The 21,272-nt window shown below is 38.4% G+C and overlaps 1 protein-coding gene across 1 annotated transcript in view; it reads right to left on the bottom strand.

The window, feature by feature from the left end:
- Positions 1–13,149, bottom strand: part of LOC139708358 (amidase-like) — a 29,845-nt gene extending 16,696 nt beyond the window's left edge. Inside the window, exons 1-4 of the mRNA XM_071620315.1 lie at positions 13,084–13,149; positions 9,758–9,998; positions 9,208–9,380; positions 8,410–8,549 (exon numbers count right to left, since the gene is read on the bottom strand). Coding sequence (XP_071476416.1) covers positions 8,410–8,549; positions 9,208–9,380; positions 9,758–9,998; positions 13,084–13,108 — 579 coding nt within the window. The 5' untranslated portion in view covers positions 13,109–13,149. The remainder of the gene's footprint in view (positions 1–8,409; positions 8,550–9,207; positions 9,381–9,757; positions 9,999–13,083) is intronic.
- Between the last annotated feature and the right edge of the window lie 8,123 nt (positions 13,150–21,272).

Raw genomic sequence — 21,272 nt, forward strand, 5'->3', positions numbered from 1 at the left:
AAATGAAACACGTCTGCTGTTTGGTATTTATGAAAAAAAAAAATCACTAACCCGGAAGTCCTTGGCCTTAGGAATAACACGTTGCGAGTTAGTAGGAATTTACGTTAAAATAGAATAAGAATAGATCTACTAAATAGGCCTTTGCCTCATGAATGTCTGGTCTAATTATAGACTAAGTGAAGTCTAGACCTTTCACTTTTAAGTTACACAGAATTCAAATTACTTAGATCTAGACTACATCTAGATCTAGACATCTAATATTCAATTCAATTCAATTCATTTTATTTTCATACTTCTCATTTATGAACATTACAACATAAACCAGACAAGTTCTTTTACCTTGTGAACAATGTGCAGAAAACAAACAATATACATGGTGATAACACAGTAATTACATGTAATGATAACTGGTCAAAATCGAAATCGAAATGGGGTTGATCAAAGAGAAGTATGACGGGACCTACATGAAAGCTAGCTTGTTTGGCTGTAAGCCCCGAGTAATCAGTGTTTGTGAAAAAGAAACGGAGAACGGATAGAAGATAAGATAGAAGATATACTATAAACTATTGTTGCATTAAAACTTTCACCAGGATATGATCAGTAAGACACAAAAAGTAACATGTACAACTATTAAGCCATTTGGTGCCTGCCGGCAAGCTCTGCATGGAAGGTTAGAGAGGGGTAGAGGGAAAGAGGAAGAGAGGGAAACGAAGTAGAATGTGGAATTGCTAGTGATGAATTCAGAGAGCCCGATGGCAAGACCCTAAATGGAATCTGCAACGTGTTGACAAAATGTTTGATTGGACAATAACATACCAGAGTATTACATAAGACATTACGACTGTTCAGTGTCTGCAAAATATGCACTCAATAAAAACTCTTTTAATTTACGTTTAAAGGAATATAAAGACGAGCAGCTTGTTATTTCGGGGGAGAGGTCATTCCAGTATCTAGGGCCCGTATACATTATCGTTTTTTTAGCGAAAATTGTTCGAGTACGTGGAAGGTGAAATGCGTCACTTTGGCGGGTAGGATAATTATGAATCAAATAGTTTTTTTCTGAACATGCTAGTAAAAACATCCGGTAACTCGTTGGCAGAAAATTTGTACATAAATATGCCGACGTTGTAACTGAACAGATCTGATATTTTCAGTATTTTATTTTTCAAAAATAAATCATTCGTGTGGGACAAATATCCGACATGGTTGATATTTCTGATGGCACGTTTTTGAATACGGAACAGTATATCAAGAAGATTTCTAGTTGCATTCCTCCACACAAGAATACCATAATTAAGGTACGGAGTAATCAAAGTAGAATAAAGATTAAGCAGAATTTGACTTGGAAAAACACTCTTAAGTTTATTAAGAACACCCGTATTTTTAGAAAGAATATTACTTAAATAACTAACGTGGGATTTCCAAGATAAATCACTATCAATAAAAAGCCCTAAAAATTTTATACTACTGACTTGATTTAATTCAGTTTCATTAAATTTAATATGAAAAGGAAGGGTTTTAAGACTATTGCTAAAAAGCATACAATGAGTTTTATCAATATTATGTGACAATTTGTTGGCGTATATCCAAGATTGCACAGATTTAAGTTCTTTATTCACTGTGTTAACAAGAGTATAAGGATCTCTGTGTGTAAAAAACAGATTGGAGTCGTCAGCAAAACATATAAAGGAAAGAATTGGCGAGGAACTAGGAAGATCGTTAATGTACAATATGAACAATAGTGGGCCTAGTAAGGAGCCCTGTGGAACACCACATGAAATTAACTTAAACTGAGAATCACGGCCATTTATACTCACAAATTGTTTTCTGTTTGATAAATAATCTCGAAACCAGTCCAAAGCCTTCCCACGTATACCATAATGTCGTAGCTTGTAAATCAAAATTTCGTGGTCAATTGTGTCGAAGGCCTTCGAAAAATCAAGAAAAACTCCAATAGTGTGGGAGACATCATCTATAGCATGAGCAACTTTTTGGATAAAAGTGAGTAAGGCATGGGTCGTACTGTGGTTTTTCCTAAAACCAAACTGGGAGTTACAAAAAACTTCACACTTTTCGAGAAATTTGTGTGTGCGCGTATATACCAACCTTTCAAGAAGTTTTGAAAATGAAGTTAACAAAGATATAGGGCGATAATTTGTCACAGATTCTTTTTGTCCTTTTTTAAAAATTGGTACTACTTTAGCTATTTTCATTTTTTTGTGGAACTATGCCAGTAGATAACGATAATTTAAAAATGTGTGTTAATGGTATAACTATTTCATTAATGATGTTTTTAAGGAGAAAATTGGTGATTCCATCACATCCAGAGCTTTTCTTAGTGTTCAAGTTTTGCACGATATCTTTGATTTCTTCTTCAATGACAGGTTCAAAAAAAAAAATAGACTGCTGATTCTGGTCTTTTAGAAAGTAATAAAAATCAGTATTTGAATGCGGAATACTGCTGGCAAGATTAGGTCCTATGCTTACAAAGTATTCATTGAATACTTCTGCCACATCAGCTTCATCTTCAATGTACTTATCATTATTAATAATATGCCTAGGTGGTTCGATGTTATTTTTAGTGTTCAGCGCTTCATTTATCACCTTCCACGTACTCTTGATGTCATTTTTATGCTTGATAAATTGCTTTGAAAAATACATTCGTTTGGCTAAACGTATGGATGATGTAAGAACGTTGCGATAATGCACATACCGAGACCGAGTTCGACTGTTAGGATCACTTCGGTATTTGTAGAAAAGAGCATTTTTACGGTTAATAGACCTCAGGAGAGATTTCGTAATCCATGGTTTCTTTGGAACCTTTTTACGGTTTGAACGAGTAAATGGCTTAACGGGTATAATGGAATTGAATGCGGATGATAATATTTGTGAAAAGTGTTCAAAAGCTAAATTTGCATCACTTTGGTTATTAACAATTGACCAATTAACGGATCCTAGTCTCTCCCTAAGTCTATTAAGATTAGTTTCTGACATTTTTCGAAAACCAGAATTGGGCGAATAAAAAGAGGCATTACTTATGTTAACATTGGGCAGAACAGCGAAAATCGGAAAATGATCGGATACATCAGACACTATTACACCAAACGTGGTATTGGAAAGAGAACTATTAACAAAGATGTTGTCAATTAGAGTTGCTGTGACATCTGAAATTCGAGTGGGCTTCTTTATAAGAGGTGATAACATCACATTGAGGAAATCTTGGCATGCGGAGTTGGTATGACAGTCTAAAAGGTTGAAATTGAAGTCATCCATGATGAAACAACTTTTATTCTCCAAATATTTATCAGCTAAAAGTACGGATGAAGATTCAATAAATTCAGTGGGGCTTGTATTTGGAGGTCTGTATATTTCACCGACAACAATACTTTTTCTATTTGGAACCCTAATTTCAATGAAAATACTCTCAATAACTTCAGACATTAAACTGAATTCGTCTAAGAGTTCATAATTCAAATTCTGAGTGACGTAAAGCCCAACTCCGCCGCCTTTTTTACCTGCCCTGTTTTTTGTCAAAAGTGTGAATCCATGAATGGTAAATAGCGAAGAAGGTGATGTTTCATTTAACCAGGTTTCACTGATTCCGACAACCTGACTATCAAATTTAACTTGATTCACGAACATATTGAATTGATCAAAGTTTTTGTTTATACTCCTTATGTTAAAGTGCGAAATAAAAAATTGGTTTGGATTAGAATGAGATAATGAAATTATGTCGTCTTCAATGTGGTATTCTGTAGGTGGTGTTTGAGGACTGGTGTCGTTTACATCAGAATCAAGTATCAGTTCGTGAGCTTGTGAGTTCAAAAAACTAATTATATCAGGATTATTACCCTCTTCGCTATTTGTGGCATGTACGGGTACATCCTCTTTGTCTTGTGCATAAGCAGACATAACAACAATTCCATTATTCATATCATTCACACTATTTGACTCAGCCATTGTGAAAAAGTTTCAGAACAGTGGGTATTACATAAACTTGTTGACACAAAACTCTGCTTTTGAACTTGTTTGCTGCTTGCTGTTTAGGGAGAAGACGACATTCACCCGGCTGAGTTATATAAGATGCTTGAGTAGCTGGCAAAGGAATGTCTATAAACAAAACATGAGCAAGCATTATACTATGTCTTTGTGACACGAAATTAACACGTCACGGATGATATTGCGGCGATATCCAACAGGATGACAGTACCACTATTACTGAATCAGTAAGTTGACATAGATAACTAACATCAACTTGTTAACGTACATTAGAGATGGCACCATATACAATAACCGGTGACACTGACACTGACAGATCTAACGACTACGTTTAGACTAACGTTAAAGAGTTAGACTCGCCATCTCAGTAAGTCGGCCAAAGACAAAGTCAATACAGGGCTAAGTCAGTGTTACTGTTATGTTAGGCCTAACAAATGTTAACGGTTACTCGGTTAGGTTAGGTTTACCAGGACTCAAGAGTCCTGGTTAAATCAGTCGAGGGACATTTCTTAGAAATCCTTCGATTCCAAGAATAAAAAGGGTGAAAGAACAAAGGGAAAAAAGGAAAGAAGAAAGGACAAAAGATTATGTATGGCTGCTGTGGAAATCGACAGCGCTACTGTATCACTATCAATCACGCGTAAATATGTAAACGCCATTTGGTTGGGCCGCATTCACAAGTTTTAGGGAAAACTAGAAATGTCGCTAAGGCGACTGGTATGCCTCCGCCATAATGCATGATTCTCCTAATAGGTCTATAGTACATGTAGACAACGTGTGATTACATTTTCACAAAATTGGCAAAATATCAAAGTGACAAGTTTGTCACAAATGTGTTGAATGTTCACCTTCCTTGACCTACATTTGTAGGTTTAATTGGATGAATAGGAGAGCATGTATTTGGGGATTTAAGGATTTTAACTTGACTTTGACCCACTCATAAGTTTATAATGCATCGAGTAATTTTCAAGGTATGGAGAAAAAGTGCAATTTCTGTAATGAAAAGATCATTGTTACCATTTTCATCTGGCCTTTGACCCTAAAATTCATAGGATAATCACTGTCAGGCACAACATGCATAAATATGTAGTAAGTTTCAAGAGAACTTGAGCCACTTCTGAGATATGGAGGAAAAAGTTAGTTCAGCACTTTCCCTTGATCTTTGACCTTTTTACCTTTGAGGCAAACAACAAAAAAAAAAAGAAGAAAAAAGAAAGTTTCCAGAGAATCTCTATTAGGTTATACATGCATACACTAAGTGTATATAAAAAAATAATAATAATCCTGCTGGCATTGCATAAATATGAGGGAAATAGTAAAATTGCGAAGTGTTGCTGTTGACATTTGACCCTAGACCTTTGACCCATGAACCCTAAATTCTCTAGATAATCACTGCCAGTCAGTACATGTATATACACTTTGTTCCATGAAGATACCTTGAACAATTTCCAAGATACAGAGAAAAAAGTGAACTTTTAATATTTTAGCTTGACCTTTTGACCTTTGACCTATGACCTCATGACCCCAAACTTTCACCAGAGAATCTTAATTGGGTAATACATGTATACACTAAGTTTCAAGAAAATATCTTCAAGCAATGCATAGTTATGGTGGAAATAGTGAAATTTTACATATTTGACCTTGACCTTTTGACCTTTGACCTTGAGCATGTGCACCCAAAAGTTGATAGGCACAACTTCACTCCCTAATACACATACATGCCAAGTTTCATTAGGATACCTCAAAAGGTTTTTTAGTTACGCTGTCCACAAAATTCATTACGGACGGAAGGACGGACGGAAAGACGGACGGACGGATGGACGGACGGACGGACGGACGGACGGACAACCAACCAACCCGAAAACATAATGCCTCCGGCACCACTTCGTGGCGGAGGCATAAAAAGCCCCACCGCTGTGCTTCAAAGGTACTCCACTCGAACTAACGTTAGACATAATGTCACATATCTACACACAGTACGGTACTAGGGCTGAATTCACAAGTATACTATAACACTGCACTGTACAGGAAAGCCACCTAACCTGTAGAGTACTCGTAGTGTTTAGGTAGTATCACTAGACCACATACTGTCATAGATGACATCTACACCAACGCTGCACACTGGCACTGGTCCGACGGTCCCTGACCAGGAAAAATCACTGTTGGACACTGACCAGTAACTTTTTCAGGAATGGACCAGTAAAAATTGGGGGGAAAATGGGTGGACTCTACCTACTATTACCACTAGTCTAGATGTAGATCTAGAGCTAGACTATAGACTCTGTGTTAATTTGACTTGGTCTTAGAGACTTCAGCTGATCTTAGTTTTAGTAACTGGTATTACAAGTAAAGTCTTAACTTAGACTTAATAGTTAGACTTGAAAGTTAAAGTCTAACATGTCTACCTTTATTCTTTACTCTTCCTTTGAGTTTTACTTTAAGACTTTTTACTTTTTTTTTTGTTTAGTAGGCCTACTTTGTCAATCTCATGATTTCATTTTCAACTCAAGTCAAGGCTTAGCCATGAGTGTCTTCGAGACTTTGACATCTTGCATGTCTTGCACACAGACGTTACGACTACAGTACTCAGTAGTCTCAGAAGTAACGACATAAGTTGAAAAGGAACTATAAATAATATGATTTGGGACCTAATTTGAAATTGGATGGCGTTTACAGACTAGGCTTCATAAGCATCATGCGATTGAATACATGGGACTACGCTCTACCGCAATTAATGGTTATGGTAGTCCAACTACAACTGTTATTTTGAGCATGATTTTAATAGGATTATAGCTTATCATTCACTTCAATCGTGGACAGTGGGCTGGCTTAGGCCGTCATTCATCTTTCAGAAGGTTTGGGCCTCACTCTGAGATCTGGATTAGGGCCAAAACCTAATTCTAGGCCAGTAAGTTGAACAAAGCTCAAAATAATGCAACCGCGACGGTTCGTAAAACCCGCATTGCTCTTCACCCTAGCAATTCGGGTTTCACGAACCGGCGTATCTTTACTGCGTCGGTTCGTGAAACCCCTTTTTCTCAATTTCTCGATATTTCGGGTACGGTCGTTTTTTTCCTTCTTTGATAAAATTAAGAATAATTAATTTTGTGATCTAAAATTTGGGGATTTGGTAGAGTTTTGAAAGCACTTCCATTTGGTACCAATATCTCGATTTTGAAAATTTTGACCAAAATCGAAATAGCGTCGGTTCGTGAAAACACCTACGAAATAAGCATGTAGACTGACATTCTGATGCAGTTTAGAAATTGTTAATAAGATTTGCTGGGATGTAGGAGGAAGAAATCCTCACTGCATGGGATGGTGAGTTGACGGTGCGGGTGATGGTGTACTCGGTGCCCGAATAGCGAATAGCGAATAGCGAATAGCGAATAGCGAATACCGAATACCGAATACTTCTATGTGAACGCAGCCTAAGGTCGCCCTACTGCGGTTACGCAGCCATGCGTTCCAGTTTCTGAAAAGACGCGCGCCACGTAAAGTGCACACGAGTACGTGTACACAGGTGTATACATACAGCTGCGTGTAATGCACGCATATGCTTGGAACAAGGAGGTGTTTCTCTCACCAACAAGGTTTGAGAAATAGAGTAACAACAGTCTCATTCCCTTTGATCCCATGTCTCATGCCGCCACTCAGAAATATTTGAAGTATGTGCTAAACTGGAGCTGCCTCACAGATAGGAAGACAATTGATTCATGTGGCATTGTATCATGACTCGTCACTCTCAAAGGTAGATATATGATGGTAATTGCTTTTCGCCGTCCCGTCTTAGAAAACAAGCGGCACATTAATAGTACAGGCAGTCAGGGCTTTGGAAAGGGCTCTCGAAAGGGCTATGGAAAGGGCTATCGAAAGGGCTATCGAAAGTTGATAAACGCAGCCGACGAAAACAAGCGGCACATTAATAGTACAGGGAGTAGACAGGGCTTTCGAAAGGGCTATGGAAAGGGCTATGGAAAGGGCTATCGAAAGGGCTTTCGAAAGTCGTTTAAACTGGGGAAAGTTGATAAACACAGCTTATCAAATAGCGCGCTACTTCGTGTTCGGGTTAATTTCCCATGTCAGAAAATAGCGCGCTATTTGGAAACATCGGGCTGATGTGAAAACGTCTAATGCGTACATTACCTAATTACGAACTGGCTTATTCGGAGCTAACCTCGCACAAAAAAGGTATATATATGTATACAAATATATATATATATATATATATATATATATATATACATATATATATTCGTGTAGCCATCTTGTGCCAATTTCTGGACAGGGTGACACCATCCCATTTGCGAAGGACGCGAAAGTCAAAGTTCTTTGTCTCTTTCAGACAGACCATTATAGACAGCGACATGGAGTTTTCTGGCTATTTTTCTCCATTCGTATCATACTCACCACTACCGCGCTACCCGAGCTCGATCCACCTGCGACGTGCGTATCATCGTATGGGTTTGTCACGGGCCCGAAGGCACTGGTGAAGCTGCTCCCAGAACCACAATTGTCTTCGCTTGTAGCCTTACCCAGAATGACGCCACCTTCATTCCACATGCAATGAAAAACATTGTGTGCATTTGAGTATGTGAGAGCATTTCCACATGCAGTGAAAAACATTGTGAGCAATGAGTATGCAAGAGCATGTGGTTGAGAAGGAAAGATAGGTATTGCATATCTATTTGTTGCATATTTATTTTCCAATTTTTTACCATACCCAGCTCTTACTAAGACATTATCCGTACATTCCCCTTTGTCCGTTGAGTAAGAAGTGCAAATGATAGGGCCTATCTATTCTTATCTCGATCACGTGTCTATTCATCTTTATGCCGGCGGTTCTAAATGATGTATGGCAAAGTTTGGAATACATAAATAGCGGAAGAGAAAGAAAAGTACAAAAACTTTTGCAAATAGCCACTTATGAATCTTACATACTTCAGACAGCTTTCAAAAATCTTTGTCCATTTATGTAAAGCATGGAGTGCGCCTACGGGTATTGACTTGATTACGGAGTTTAACAACCAACGGCCATTGTCCGACTAGTTGTAATTTTTCGTTATTTCATTGCAATCCAGGAATTAAGTTTGATATTGCATCAAATCCATCAGTCCCATTAACATCGCGTGAAACTAAACCCGACCCTGGAAGACAAGATCATAACAAAAGTTTGCTCTCTGATTTCTATAACGAAGTCACACAAACCTGCGTCCAACACTCGAGTCACAACCGTAGCATCGAAGTCTGGAACGTAGCCCTCGAGGGCGTGGCAGCCCATCATCATAGGGATTCCCGCTATCGCAATGGAGTCCTTGATTGCGACGCGCTTTCCCGACAGTTTCCCGTTAGATGCCCCGGTTATCGTGGATTTATAATACCTATACAGTAGTAACGAGCATCGAGTAACGATTGATAATAGACTAGACACAATAGTCATGATGGGTACGAGTTCCGTCGGCTGACGTAACAAATCCTTCAAGGCTTTTTTTTTTCGAATTTCCCTGTTATTAATGCCCAAGGACTAAATGATAAACAGGAAATATGCTATACAAAGTTAAAATTTAACCATCATGCGCACATATTGTGCATAGATTAGTCCGCTACTTATAGCACCTGAGTGTAAAAAATTTACATAGCTGCCACTAACTATTGTTTCTTCGTGTTTATTACCAATTTACAGTTACAAGAGTATAATTTCTGACTGTTTTTTACTTTTTATTGAGAACTAGATAGAGACAGAAAGTTTGTTGCTAACCAAGCATTGTGTGGATTATCGGCTTTACTTGGTCGTCGACCAGGAGTCCGTGGGTATTTGACCAGTGGAGTGGGTTCTACCAGCTCGTCGAGTTCGTTGATCCCCCTCACGATGTCATCGATGGCGGACTGGTAGTCCCGGAGCTCAGGGCTACCTTTTAGTCCGAGATCGAGCTCGACAGAGAGTTCTTCGATCTCCTCAAGTGTGGGTCCAACCACCATCGGTGTCCGGTATAGACAACCTTTTGGTGATAAGTTGTATAGGAAACTTTGTCTGCTTCCAGGTTGACTACTCTTGATATGAATTTATGACGTCACAATCATTGAGGAATGAACGAACGTCTCAGTTCTTTTAGATTGTATAATAGAAAACGCTTTCTCCGTGACCTTGACAATTGCGTTAAATCCTTCATGGCGATTGACAAAGAGCAAATGAATTGTGGAAGGAAATATCACAAGACGATGTTTACAAGTGTGTTAACGGTATTCCTAGAAACAAAGCGACTGGTCTGGACGAGATCCCAACTGGTATTTTGAAAGATTCAATAGAGTACATTGTCGAACCTATCACCCGTATCATCAACCTGTCGCTGAAAGCAGGCAAAATCCCAAATATTTGGAAACGAGCTCGTGTCACCCCATTACATAAAGGTGGAGATACCTCAAACCCATCTAATTACAGACCGATCTCCGTTCTACCTGTTCTCTCTAAAGTTATGGAGAAAGTTGTTTTCAATCAAGTATATGCTTATCTCTCTGAGAATAACCTCCTAAATAAACATCAGCACGGATTTCGTCCAGGCCATTCCACTCAAACTGCACTTCTTTCATTGACCGATGACATTTCGAAATATGTGGATAAAGGTTATGTCGTAGCGATTGTCACACTCGATTTACAAAAGGCGTTTGACCTGATATCCTTTGACATACTCTTAGAAAAGTTGACTTTCTTTGGATTTGACCCCACTGTTGTGAATTGGTTCGAAAATTATTTCTATAAAAGAGAGCAACTGACTGTGCTAAATGGTAATAGCTCTACCAGCCAAGCAGTTCTCAGTGGAGTGCCCCAGGGCAGCATTCTCGGGCCGTTGTTGTTTATCCTTACGCTAAATGACATATATAAATCTGTTAAGAATTGTTCCCTTTCACTCTACGCGGACGACACTTGTTTATATTTTGCCGCGAAAGACCCAAGAGTATTAGAAAAGGTTATGAATGATGATTTAAAGTCGATGTCAAAATGGTTCTTAGATAATCATTTCCTCCTTAATATAGAAAAATGTCATTTTATGTTGGTCGGTTCAAAGGGATTGTTACGCAAGTTTGAAAATTTGCATCTTTCCATTTAAAACAGTAAATTGCAAAGAGTTTCCAAGTGCAAATATCTTGGCGTTATCCTTGACAGCAGTTTAACGTGCATGGACACCCCAAATAGAAGAAGTGAAGAAAAAGACTTTGAAAACGTTTCACGCGGTAAAACGTGTCCGTCAATACCTCGACCAGAGAACCTCATTAATACTTTACCAAACATTGATTCAGCCACAGCTGGACTATTGTAGTATGGTTTGGATGAATGGTCATGCTTCCCAACTTGCAAAGCTTCAAACTTTACAAAACAGGTGTCTCCGCTTAATCCTGGGAGTTGATGGTCGCTTCAATAGAGAAGCTCTGTATAGTACCACCGATGTTAAACCATTGAAAAATCGACAATCATCTTTAAATTGCTCCATAACCTCGCCCCTAATTCACTGTCTTCCAAGATTCAGTTTAGATCTCAGTCTTATTACAATCTCCGAAACGATAACACCACTGTTGTTCTCCCAAAACCACGAACCAATTTTTTAAGAAAAAGCGCACTATATTCAGCTTCTAAGCTCTTTAACGATCTCCCTTTGAGTCTCAGGACAATTAATGACATAAAATTATTTATAACAGAAATAAAGAAAAGATTTGTATGATTGAAACAATTTATATTCAACTTATATCCAAGTGTTAATTTTGTATAATCAAATATTTGCTCACAGAACAGGTGTGTCAATTCATTTGCCCCCCCCCTTTCGTTTGAAGCTCGTCTGTTATTTTCAAACGTTTAAATCTGTTTGCAATGTGATGTTATGATTGTCAATTTTCTTCAATCCTTTGTGTATTTCTGTATAATTCTTTTCCTCAATTCTCATTTTGATTTCTTGTGTTTATTGTATATAATTTTTATGTTACACTTTGCATACTTTGTGACTTTTTTCACTTTTCTTTTTTTTTGCGTTCGTATGTAATATGTTTTTTTTTTGTATTTCTCTTCATTGTATGATTTTTCTGTTTTTGTTCTCATTTCACGGCCTTGCTGAAAAACAGCTTTTAGCTTATAGCAAGCTTTTTACCGTGGTAAAATAAATAAACTCAACTCAACAAGAAGACTTCATTACTTGTTAACGCAGAGCTCTATACAGATTACATTTTTCGAGTAGGCTGCATTTATTAGGATCATACACTGATGATAATCTACGCTATTTGATGGCAACAAAAGTAATAGGATTTGACCAATTAAAAACGTACAGTGTACTCACTTTTTAGTGGATGTTGATGTGTGTATAAACATTGCGCTTTGATACTTAAGTGCAATACGCACAATGCAAACGCATGCTGACCTCTATTAGTTTACAATATACCCTGATCATCACGTAAAATATGTGGCCAATCAATCATACGTGCCATACAATATATAATACGTTTGCTTCTATCTTTTTTTTCCCTACAGATTACTTGGGTTACTTGGGTTGTTTGCTTTCGAAGTCGGATATATTATGTTCAACAATAGATTTGTCTCCACATTGGGATAGCGCGCAGACATGATGAACTTTGCACTTTGAGCATTCTCATGCAGACTTCAAAATGGCTGAGCACAGCTCCCAAGTTCTGTCGAAGACAACAGACGAGACACACCAAAAGCACGGTAAAAAACAGGAGAAATGTGGAAGTGAAACGTATTCTGTAGTATACTGCACATCAATTATAATGCGGGTATTATCCTCTCATGATAAGTGTTATCAATATTCCTATTTCACTCCTTGTAAAATATGAGTGAATGCATGCCCAGTCACGTGTACGCTTTTTGGATTGTATTAGCCTGACCAGACCGCTGTGCGAAGCTTCACAACAGCGGCTGCGTGTAGTTAGGATTGTATATGTTTATATTACAGGATCAGTCTTACCCGGGCCCTATAGACACTCGTATACTCTCTCCGGCGCACTGTTAGTATCTATATATATCAGGTCATTTTAAAATTAAGTTTCACCCAGTTCAAAACCTTGGTTAAATCCAATACTTACCTTTGCCGTCTCTCCGCTCCGCCATCGTCCTCCGTTCTATGTGAATGTGCGTATAGTAGTTTCTTTGTGAAACAGACACGGTTTCGGCTGTACGATAATGCAGTCAGCGAACCATGGAAGCGAGGGTTCAGTCCAGGGTTCATAGATGCAAAGTTCAAAAATGAATGAGTGAGATTTTCATGACTCGGCATCTCTGCGCGCAGGCTTATGTGCGAAAGCAAGAAAGCGAAGCGAGTGAGCGAGGGGAGGGTGTGCGACTGAGCGAGGGGAGGGTGTCCGCCCTCCAACAGTACGGTAGGGAGCTTTTTCAATTTTTAGCTCTTAATGGTGCGCGCCACCTGGTGCATACTTAAGTGACTATTTTTTACTTATTTTAAAAGACAAAAGGGAATATGCCTTCAATTGCAACTCTCACTTTAATCCTGAGATAGGTATTGCGCCATAGTAAATGTATTATTTCGATTTTGATACAATTTTGTCTGTTTTGCTGTCTATTTATATGGTTTTTATGTATTCTCAACATTGTAATGCTATTTCAGACCATCTTAGGTTTTTATGGAGACATTTTTCAGAATGCACCATGAATATTTCTCTAAAAAGTTTTTAAAAAGAATCAAATTTAAAAGTGTTTATGAAAACCATGTAGAAATTAACATCTTTCCAATATAATCAATATTTGGAGAAAATTAGATGTCAGTATTGTATTTGGTTCAGGAGTTATAATGTCTCAAACTTGAAATCCCATTTTAGATAATATCATGTATTCACACACATCTGTTCCCAAAGAAGTCACAGAGGGTCAAAGAAATCCAAGATCGTGTTTACTTTTCGAGTTCCACTCTCTCTATAAACAAGACTATACATGATATTAAACATACTAAGCAATGTTCCGTAAGTACACCGCAGTAGATTTGTTGCAAAAACCTCCAACATTAAAGTACAGATGCGGTCTAACAGGGCCGCCATTTTTATTGAATTTAATATTTCAAATATAAAATTTGATTGAGACATTGGATTGCAACAAATTTGATGTAATATGAAGGAGAGTAAAACTTCCTAAAAATTGATACCAATTTAGCTGTGTATTGTGATAAATGGGGGGGGGGGGGGAGGAAATCCATATTATTTATAATGTTTTGAAAAAAGGAAGAAATATAAAAATGCATGATTTTAGTATTTATCAAAGAAGAACTGAAGAATTACTTTGAAACCTGCGATTGAGATTGAGATTTACTGAGATTGAGATTTACTGAGATTGAGACATAATTCATATGTATGGAATTACAGGCAATATCATACACTGTTGACAAGGTGACATCTAAAACTTGAAAAATTATATTTATGCATTAAAAATTTTGCATACAATGTGTTTACATGGTCACATGTAATACTATAATGGTCTAGCGACTTGCAAGTGCCTGCAAACTAACTTTTCATGCCAAGTGGTAGGTGACACTGGTCGCTATTACTGTATAGCATTTATGATTGTTCTGAGGCAGATAAGATTGAACAGAAAGTATTTTCCAAAAAGAGATAGGAGCTTGGAATTTGGCACAAATTTTTGCCGATGTGTCATATTCAGCGACAAAGATAGTATCCACACAAACTTCAAGATGGCGGTAATTGAGGTTGTCGTTCAAGGCATTATCATACCATTAGTGCACGTAAAACAAAAACCCAGCTTTAGTTAATTCCTCAAACTAGTTCTTAACTGTGAGTTAGGGATAGAACATTACTAATGTACAAACTTAAATCAGTATAATTAATGCTAAATATTGTTAGACTATATACTAAATAGATATGATAAGAATGTTTTTTTTTTTTATACTAAGCTGTCAACCGTTATCATGGTTATAGTTTCTTGAAAAGAAACGGTGATATCTCCGTATGTTTTAGGCTTTATTATAATTTTTTACATGGTAGAATGTTTTGTGATACAACTAACCTGCACATATAAATCGAATGTGATATCTCTCCCAATGGTAAACAATACCTTTAGTGTGTTGCGTCAAAGTTAAATCTCAACTTATAATTTGATATATTTTTTAATCTTCTTATATTGCTGTCTATTATATGTTTCTATACATCCGAACGATATTGTACTAGTGTAAACCATATTGAGGGTCTTTTTTTTTTTGGGTGGGGGGGGGGGGGGGGGGGGGGTGGAGCTCATTCCAGTGTTTGGGTAACGCCCAATCTTTGATTTAAAAAAATGCATCTGTATCAAAGATATGCTTTTTTACTTGTATGTTACTCTGCTGTTGTAGAAACGTGAATGATGATGGTATATGTGTAATAATGTCTGATCCGTAGATGTCCTTGAAAGCCCTTCTGATCCGAGACCCCCCCCCCCCCCCCCCCGAAAATCCGACATGGCGGCAATTTCTCAAATTTGCTCTTAAATGTGTTGTGCGAAATTACTTTTCAGTATATTGTTCGAATAAAACTGTCCAAATTGATTATTCGTGCTGTATATTCACATTTACAAATAAGCATGCTGAAACTGTATTTGCTGTTATTAGATTTTTCTTACATTGTTTTTAGGCTGATTTCATGTGGGTTACAGTGTGTCACAATTGATCTGAACTTATGCCATTGGTAGATGCTTTCCCTATTTGATATCAGGATCACTCGAGAGTGAAAATGTTCAATTTCCTTCATTTTAGAATGACCTCAGGGATCACTCGAATGACGAGTGATCCCTATGGTCACTCTAAAATGAGTGAAAATGAACATTTTCACTCAAAATTCACTCCAATTTCACTCTAAATTCACTGTTTTCTGTTATTCACTCCTTCAAAAGTGAAAACTTGCACTCGATTTTTTTTCTTTTTCAGAGTAGAATATCGCTGGTTTAAAAAAGTCTCCATAAAAACCTAAGACGGTTTAAAATAGCATTACAGTGTTCAAAATATATAAAAAACATATAAATAGATAGCACAACAGACAAAATTGTATCAAAATCGAAAAAAAAATAATTTGTCGCAATACACTATGTCAACTTTGATGGCTGTCATCTTGATTTTTTTTTTGAGTGGTTGATCTAAATTCTGTCTTAAACTATCTATAATAAGATTGGTGCCAAGTTTCAAGCTTCTAACTCTATTTGATAAATAATTTTTGCTTCATCTCATCTGCTTCAGAACAATCTACTTTGAAATAATAGCGATCAGCGTCACCTGAGCTACCACTTGGTATGAAAAGTTAGTTTGCAGGCGCAAACCCTTGTTTGCCAAAAACAAGTCTGCGTTTGCCTAGACTACTACAGCACCACTGGCACTGCTACAACTGCCAGCGCCAGTGGTGCGTGTAGTAGTCTTGGCGCGCGCAGACTATTTTTACGACCAACAAGGTCTTGTCACAACTAAAGTGGCCATTTTTACATAGTGAGTTTTCAAGTTTGAGACATTATAACTCCTGAACCAAAAATGGTACTGACCCTTAATTTTCTCCAAATATTAATTATATATCAAACAAAATTTTTGAAATGTTTCAAGATAATCCTTGAGTCTTTCTCTGATTTGTGCTGAATCAAGCATTTTTATGATTTTCATTTTTCAGAAAAATATAAAAAATGAGTGTATTTTCCTTAAAATCTCAATCCAGCTATCACAATAACCAACAAAAATGGTATGAACTTGTAGAAAATTTTATTTTCTTTCATATGACATCACATTTGTTGAAATCTGATATTTCTATAAAATTCAATCTTTCAAATAACAAATTCAGTAAATATGGCGGCCATCTTGGACGCCATCGTGGATTTGGAGGCTTTTGCAACAAATTTTTTGAGGTAGACCAGTGGAATGTTGTTTGTTACAATAAAAACTTGAAAATAAGCATGGTCTACATAGTTTGTAGAGAGAGTGGAACTCGACCTTTGTTTTTAGCTTTTGGCCCCCGGTTAATAGCTTGATAAGCATATACATATCTATGTCCGACAAACAAAATGACACCAAAAAGGTTTGGCCACCTCAGGTGGCACCAATAACCCATTTTCGGGTCTTGGCCCATGGACTAATGCTGTGTATAGTTATTGACTGTGTGTACAACCTTTGATCTCTCCGGTAATCTCTGGGTGGGAAATCCCTTCCTGACGTTTACTTTGTACATGCATAATAGTAGAGCGGTTAAGCCGAAGAATTGTGCAAAATTTGACTAAAGCATGAAACTTTCACCTTTGGTAGTACATGCTAAAAGATTAATTTTAAGATCGGGAGGTAAGTCTGAATTGACCTCTGATGACCTCCAGAGGTCAATGACCTCAAAATGTAAGAAAATTGATATTTTGCATCATTCGTTAATGATATACACAGTAATAATGTACTAAAACTTAATTTTTTGTCATAGTGAAATTGTCTTCATGTTCAACAGAGCCATGACAGGTTTCTACCTTTGACCTCTGATGGCCTCGAGAGGTCAATGACCACAAAATGTTAGAAAATTGATATTTTGCGTCATTGGTTAATGATTAACACCGTAATGGTGTATTAAAACTAATTTTTGTTACAGTGGAATTGTCCTCATGTTCCACAGAGCCTTGACAGGTTTCTACCTTCGACCTCTGATGACCTCCAGAGGTCAATGACCTCAAAATGTCTCATTGACCTCCAGAGGTCAATGACCTTAAAATGTCAGAAAATTGATATTTTAATGCGTCACTTGTTACTGATACATGGTAATTATGTACTAAACAACTCAGTTTTGTAAGTGGAATTGCCTCAATGTTCCACAGAGTCTTTGTAGCCAGGTTTCTATCTTTGACCTCTGATGACCTCAGATGACCTATGATGAGGTCAATGACCTAAAAATATCAGAACATTGATATTTGGTGCAACTGGTTGATGATAAACATGATTAAGATGTCATATTCATTTGTATTACCATTGAATTGTTTTCCTATTCCACAGAGCAAGAGAATTACTCACGTGTCTCTACCTTTGACCTCTGAGGACTGTGACATTTCAATGACCTCAAAATATCAATATATTGATATTTCATGTATAGTCAAGGTCAACTTATACCCGATGCAGGGGCGGATCCAGGAATTCTGTAAAGGGGGAGGGGGCGCACCTAATATTTCTGGTGCCACTTCCGGGTTTCATTTCATGTTTTCCTTTTTATTTCTTTTGTTTTTAACGATAAATAAAGATGGGCGTGCTCTCGTACTCTCGAGTATTGACAACGGTTGCAAACATGCACTCGGCTGCGCCTCTGCATGTCGCACCATTGTCAATACTCTCGAGCGCGCCGCACCTTCACTAAAGCCCCCGTTCCACTATCACGATTTGGACCCCGATCTGTCCCGATCTAGCAGATCGGGAGAGAGCGGCAAAAGCGTACGGGGATCGGAAGCATCGTAGCAGCAGCGTGTGGAGGTCGGGGTTGGAGCGGGCATTTTTTCAGATCGGAGAGAAATTTTGAACCGGTTCAAAATTTCCTTCCCGATCTCCCGATCAAAATTGACCTATTTTTATCGAACGGCAAGCGGGGAGAGCGTAACATGGTCTTCTGAGCGTAGTAACATCGGCACAAGAACGGGAAGTAATTTTAGCTGTAATTTTCGAAGAAGAAGAAGAAGAAGAGAGATGAAGAAAAAGAAGAGAAGAAAGCAGCGAAGCAGCTACCCAAAAGGCGAAGAAGAGAGACTGCACGTGTGCTGAAAGAGGAGGAAGAGGACATAGCATAATTTTGAAGAATATGAAATCATCTACAACTGGAGGAAGACGGACTATAAAAGCAAGGATTCAAGAAAAAGCCTTGGAAAAATCAGTCAGCACGTCTTTGTTTATACAATGCATTGCTGCAAAAGAACCGTGAGTTGAGGAGCCTCTTCGAGGTCCACAGTATATTTCTTCGGTTCTGCATGCTAATAAGTTGACTGACTGCAGATCAACAGTGGAATCGGGGTACATCGGGGCACATCAGGCACTTTTCAGCTCTCTGAACGGGGTAACAGCGTGATAAGATCGTATAGATCGTTCAGAGCGTAGATACAGCGTGCATCGATCGGATAACATCGGCAACATCGCACTGACAGCGTATAGCTACATCGTTCTAAAGCGTACCGGCAGCGGCAGAGATCGTAATGTCTCATTCCCGATCATCGTAGTCGTAACTGCAGCGTACTTAGAGCGTTCTAACATCGTACTGTGTCCAGATCGGCTCAGGTTTTACCCGATCCTTCCCGATCTGAGAGAATTGTCAAATCGTAGCGAGAACGGCATAGTGGAACGGGGGCTTTACACACTCTATCCTGTGCATCATTTGTATATTGCCGAACTAGCTCTACGTAGGCTTACGCACGTCAGAAATCACTGGTTTCCTCGCATATGGGTTCTTTACTTTGGCAAGATATGCGTTACACACAGACGCGGTTCCTGTTCCAGTACTGTACTCGGTTACCTGCTTGCTGGCGATAGCTTGATTGGCGGGCGGACGGCGTGCCGAGGCGCAGGGCGCGCAGGCTGGGATTGCAACTGCTGTCGAGGGTGTTTGCGTGCAGCAGTCGCGTAAGCAATGCGTGCCGATCGTGAATTTCATGCAAGGAAAAGACCATAATTACATGAAAGAAACGCAACAAAATATTAGAGAAAGGTTAGCATTTAACAGACAAACATTTGTGACAAGACCCCAGCTAGACTAGGAAAGTGTGACAGTCATCTTTCTTCTGTAAATTGCCTTACAATTGAGTCTACCTAGACTGTTTCTACTTAGAGTTGATATTCATCACCTGTTAAGTTAATCATAGATTTGGAGCGGTTGAGAAAACTTATGTGTTGATATTTTAGGAAGTTGGAGTTGATGTCAACTCTGGGTGTCTTGATAAGACGGACTTCAAGTGGACTTGGAAGTTAATCATAGATTAAGTGGACTTAGAGTTGATTTGAGAGGTTAATCATAGATTATTTTGACTTAACGTTACATTTATCTTTTGATAAAACAGGGCCCTGCTGGTCTACATCATCTTTAAGGTAAACAGGTGAAGGAAATCACATAATGGATAAACAATTTACTTGACTGGGATAGCGACCACTGAACGATATTGTTTCTTACAATTCTCTCTTCTTTTCAGCAAGTGTAGTAAAACACATGCACATACCGGGCCATCAGTTTGGAGGAGGGGTGGGGTGGTGGCAGGGATAGTTGACCCCCACCCCAATAAATTCTGAGATGTGGACTTTGTTTTGTTTTGTTTTGTTTTGTTTTTGGTTTTGCTTTTTAGACAGAAAACTGCCCCGGTTTCTTCCCTTAGATTCAGTACACTACTTTTACTCATAATTTCCCATATATTCCATCATAAATGTGTACATAAGATTTTTTTTTTTAATTTCTATTTCAAAGGTTCCCTCGCATGGGAAGGGTTGGGGACAGCCCCTTTCATACCCTCCTCTCGCTATATCAACCTCCCCTCCATACATTGATTATGGCTACACATTTTGGGATGGACATTTTTTTTTTCAAAAGGGTAGTTCAACCCAGAGTGGCACGAGATCATTAAATTGAAAACAAAAGAATGCAAAAGCTCCATAATGTGGGAGGGGGATACCTCCACCCACATCCTTCCCTCAAATCGTCTCCCTCCATCGATGGCTGACTTACGACACCTCTCTGATACAAATTTCGAGATATTTCTTCAAAAGTGCATGTGTGCCAGATCGTTGAATGTCATTTCTCAAAAGACAAGAGCTCTCTCGAATGGGAGTGGAATGCCCTACCCTCTCCAACGCTGCTCTTGCTGGGTCCCCACCCATATAGACTTGGTACACTTTGGCGATCCATGATTTTCCAAATGTTCCACAAAACCTATGCATCAGATTCGAAAATTGAAAATTTTCGTCTTCGAGGGGGGGGGGGTGGTGAGATGCGCCAACACCCCATTAAATGACATATAAGTGACGACGCACACGTCAAACAAGAGCTGCACTAAATCACTGATTTCAGGTCTAAAACTGCAAAAATCCAATCCCCGACCCACACCCTCCCCCTCCGCTCCACTCCTTTGCACCATGGACTTATGCTTACACATATTTTCCAAGTCCCCCCCCCCCACCTGAAAACAGATCGACACCCCTGCTCTGTGCACACACCCGATGTAGATAATTACCTGAAAAGTTATGCGGAATGAGCAGCTTTTTTTGTCACAGAAATGCATGGTTTGTAAGCCCTGCATTATAAACAATTAACTA

This window comes from Diadema antillarum, unplaced genomic scaffold (assembly GCF_040938485.1).
Source record: "Diadema antillarum isolate AM-2024a unplaced genomic scaffold, OU_Dant_1.0 seq00001329_RagTag, whole genome shotgun sequence".
In the NCBI taxonomy this organism is placed as follows: Eukaryota; Metazoa; Echinodermata; class Echinoidea; order Diadematoida; family Diadematidae; genus Diadema; species Diadema antillarum.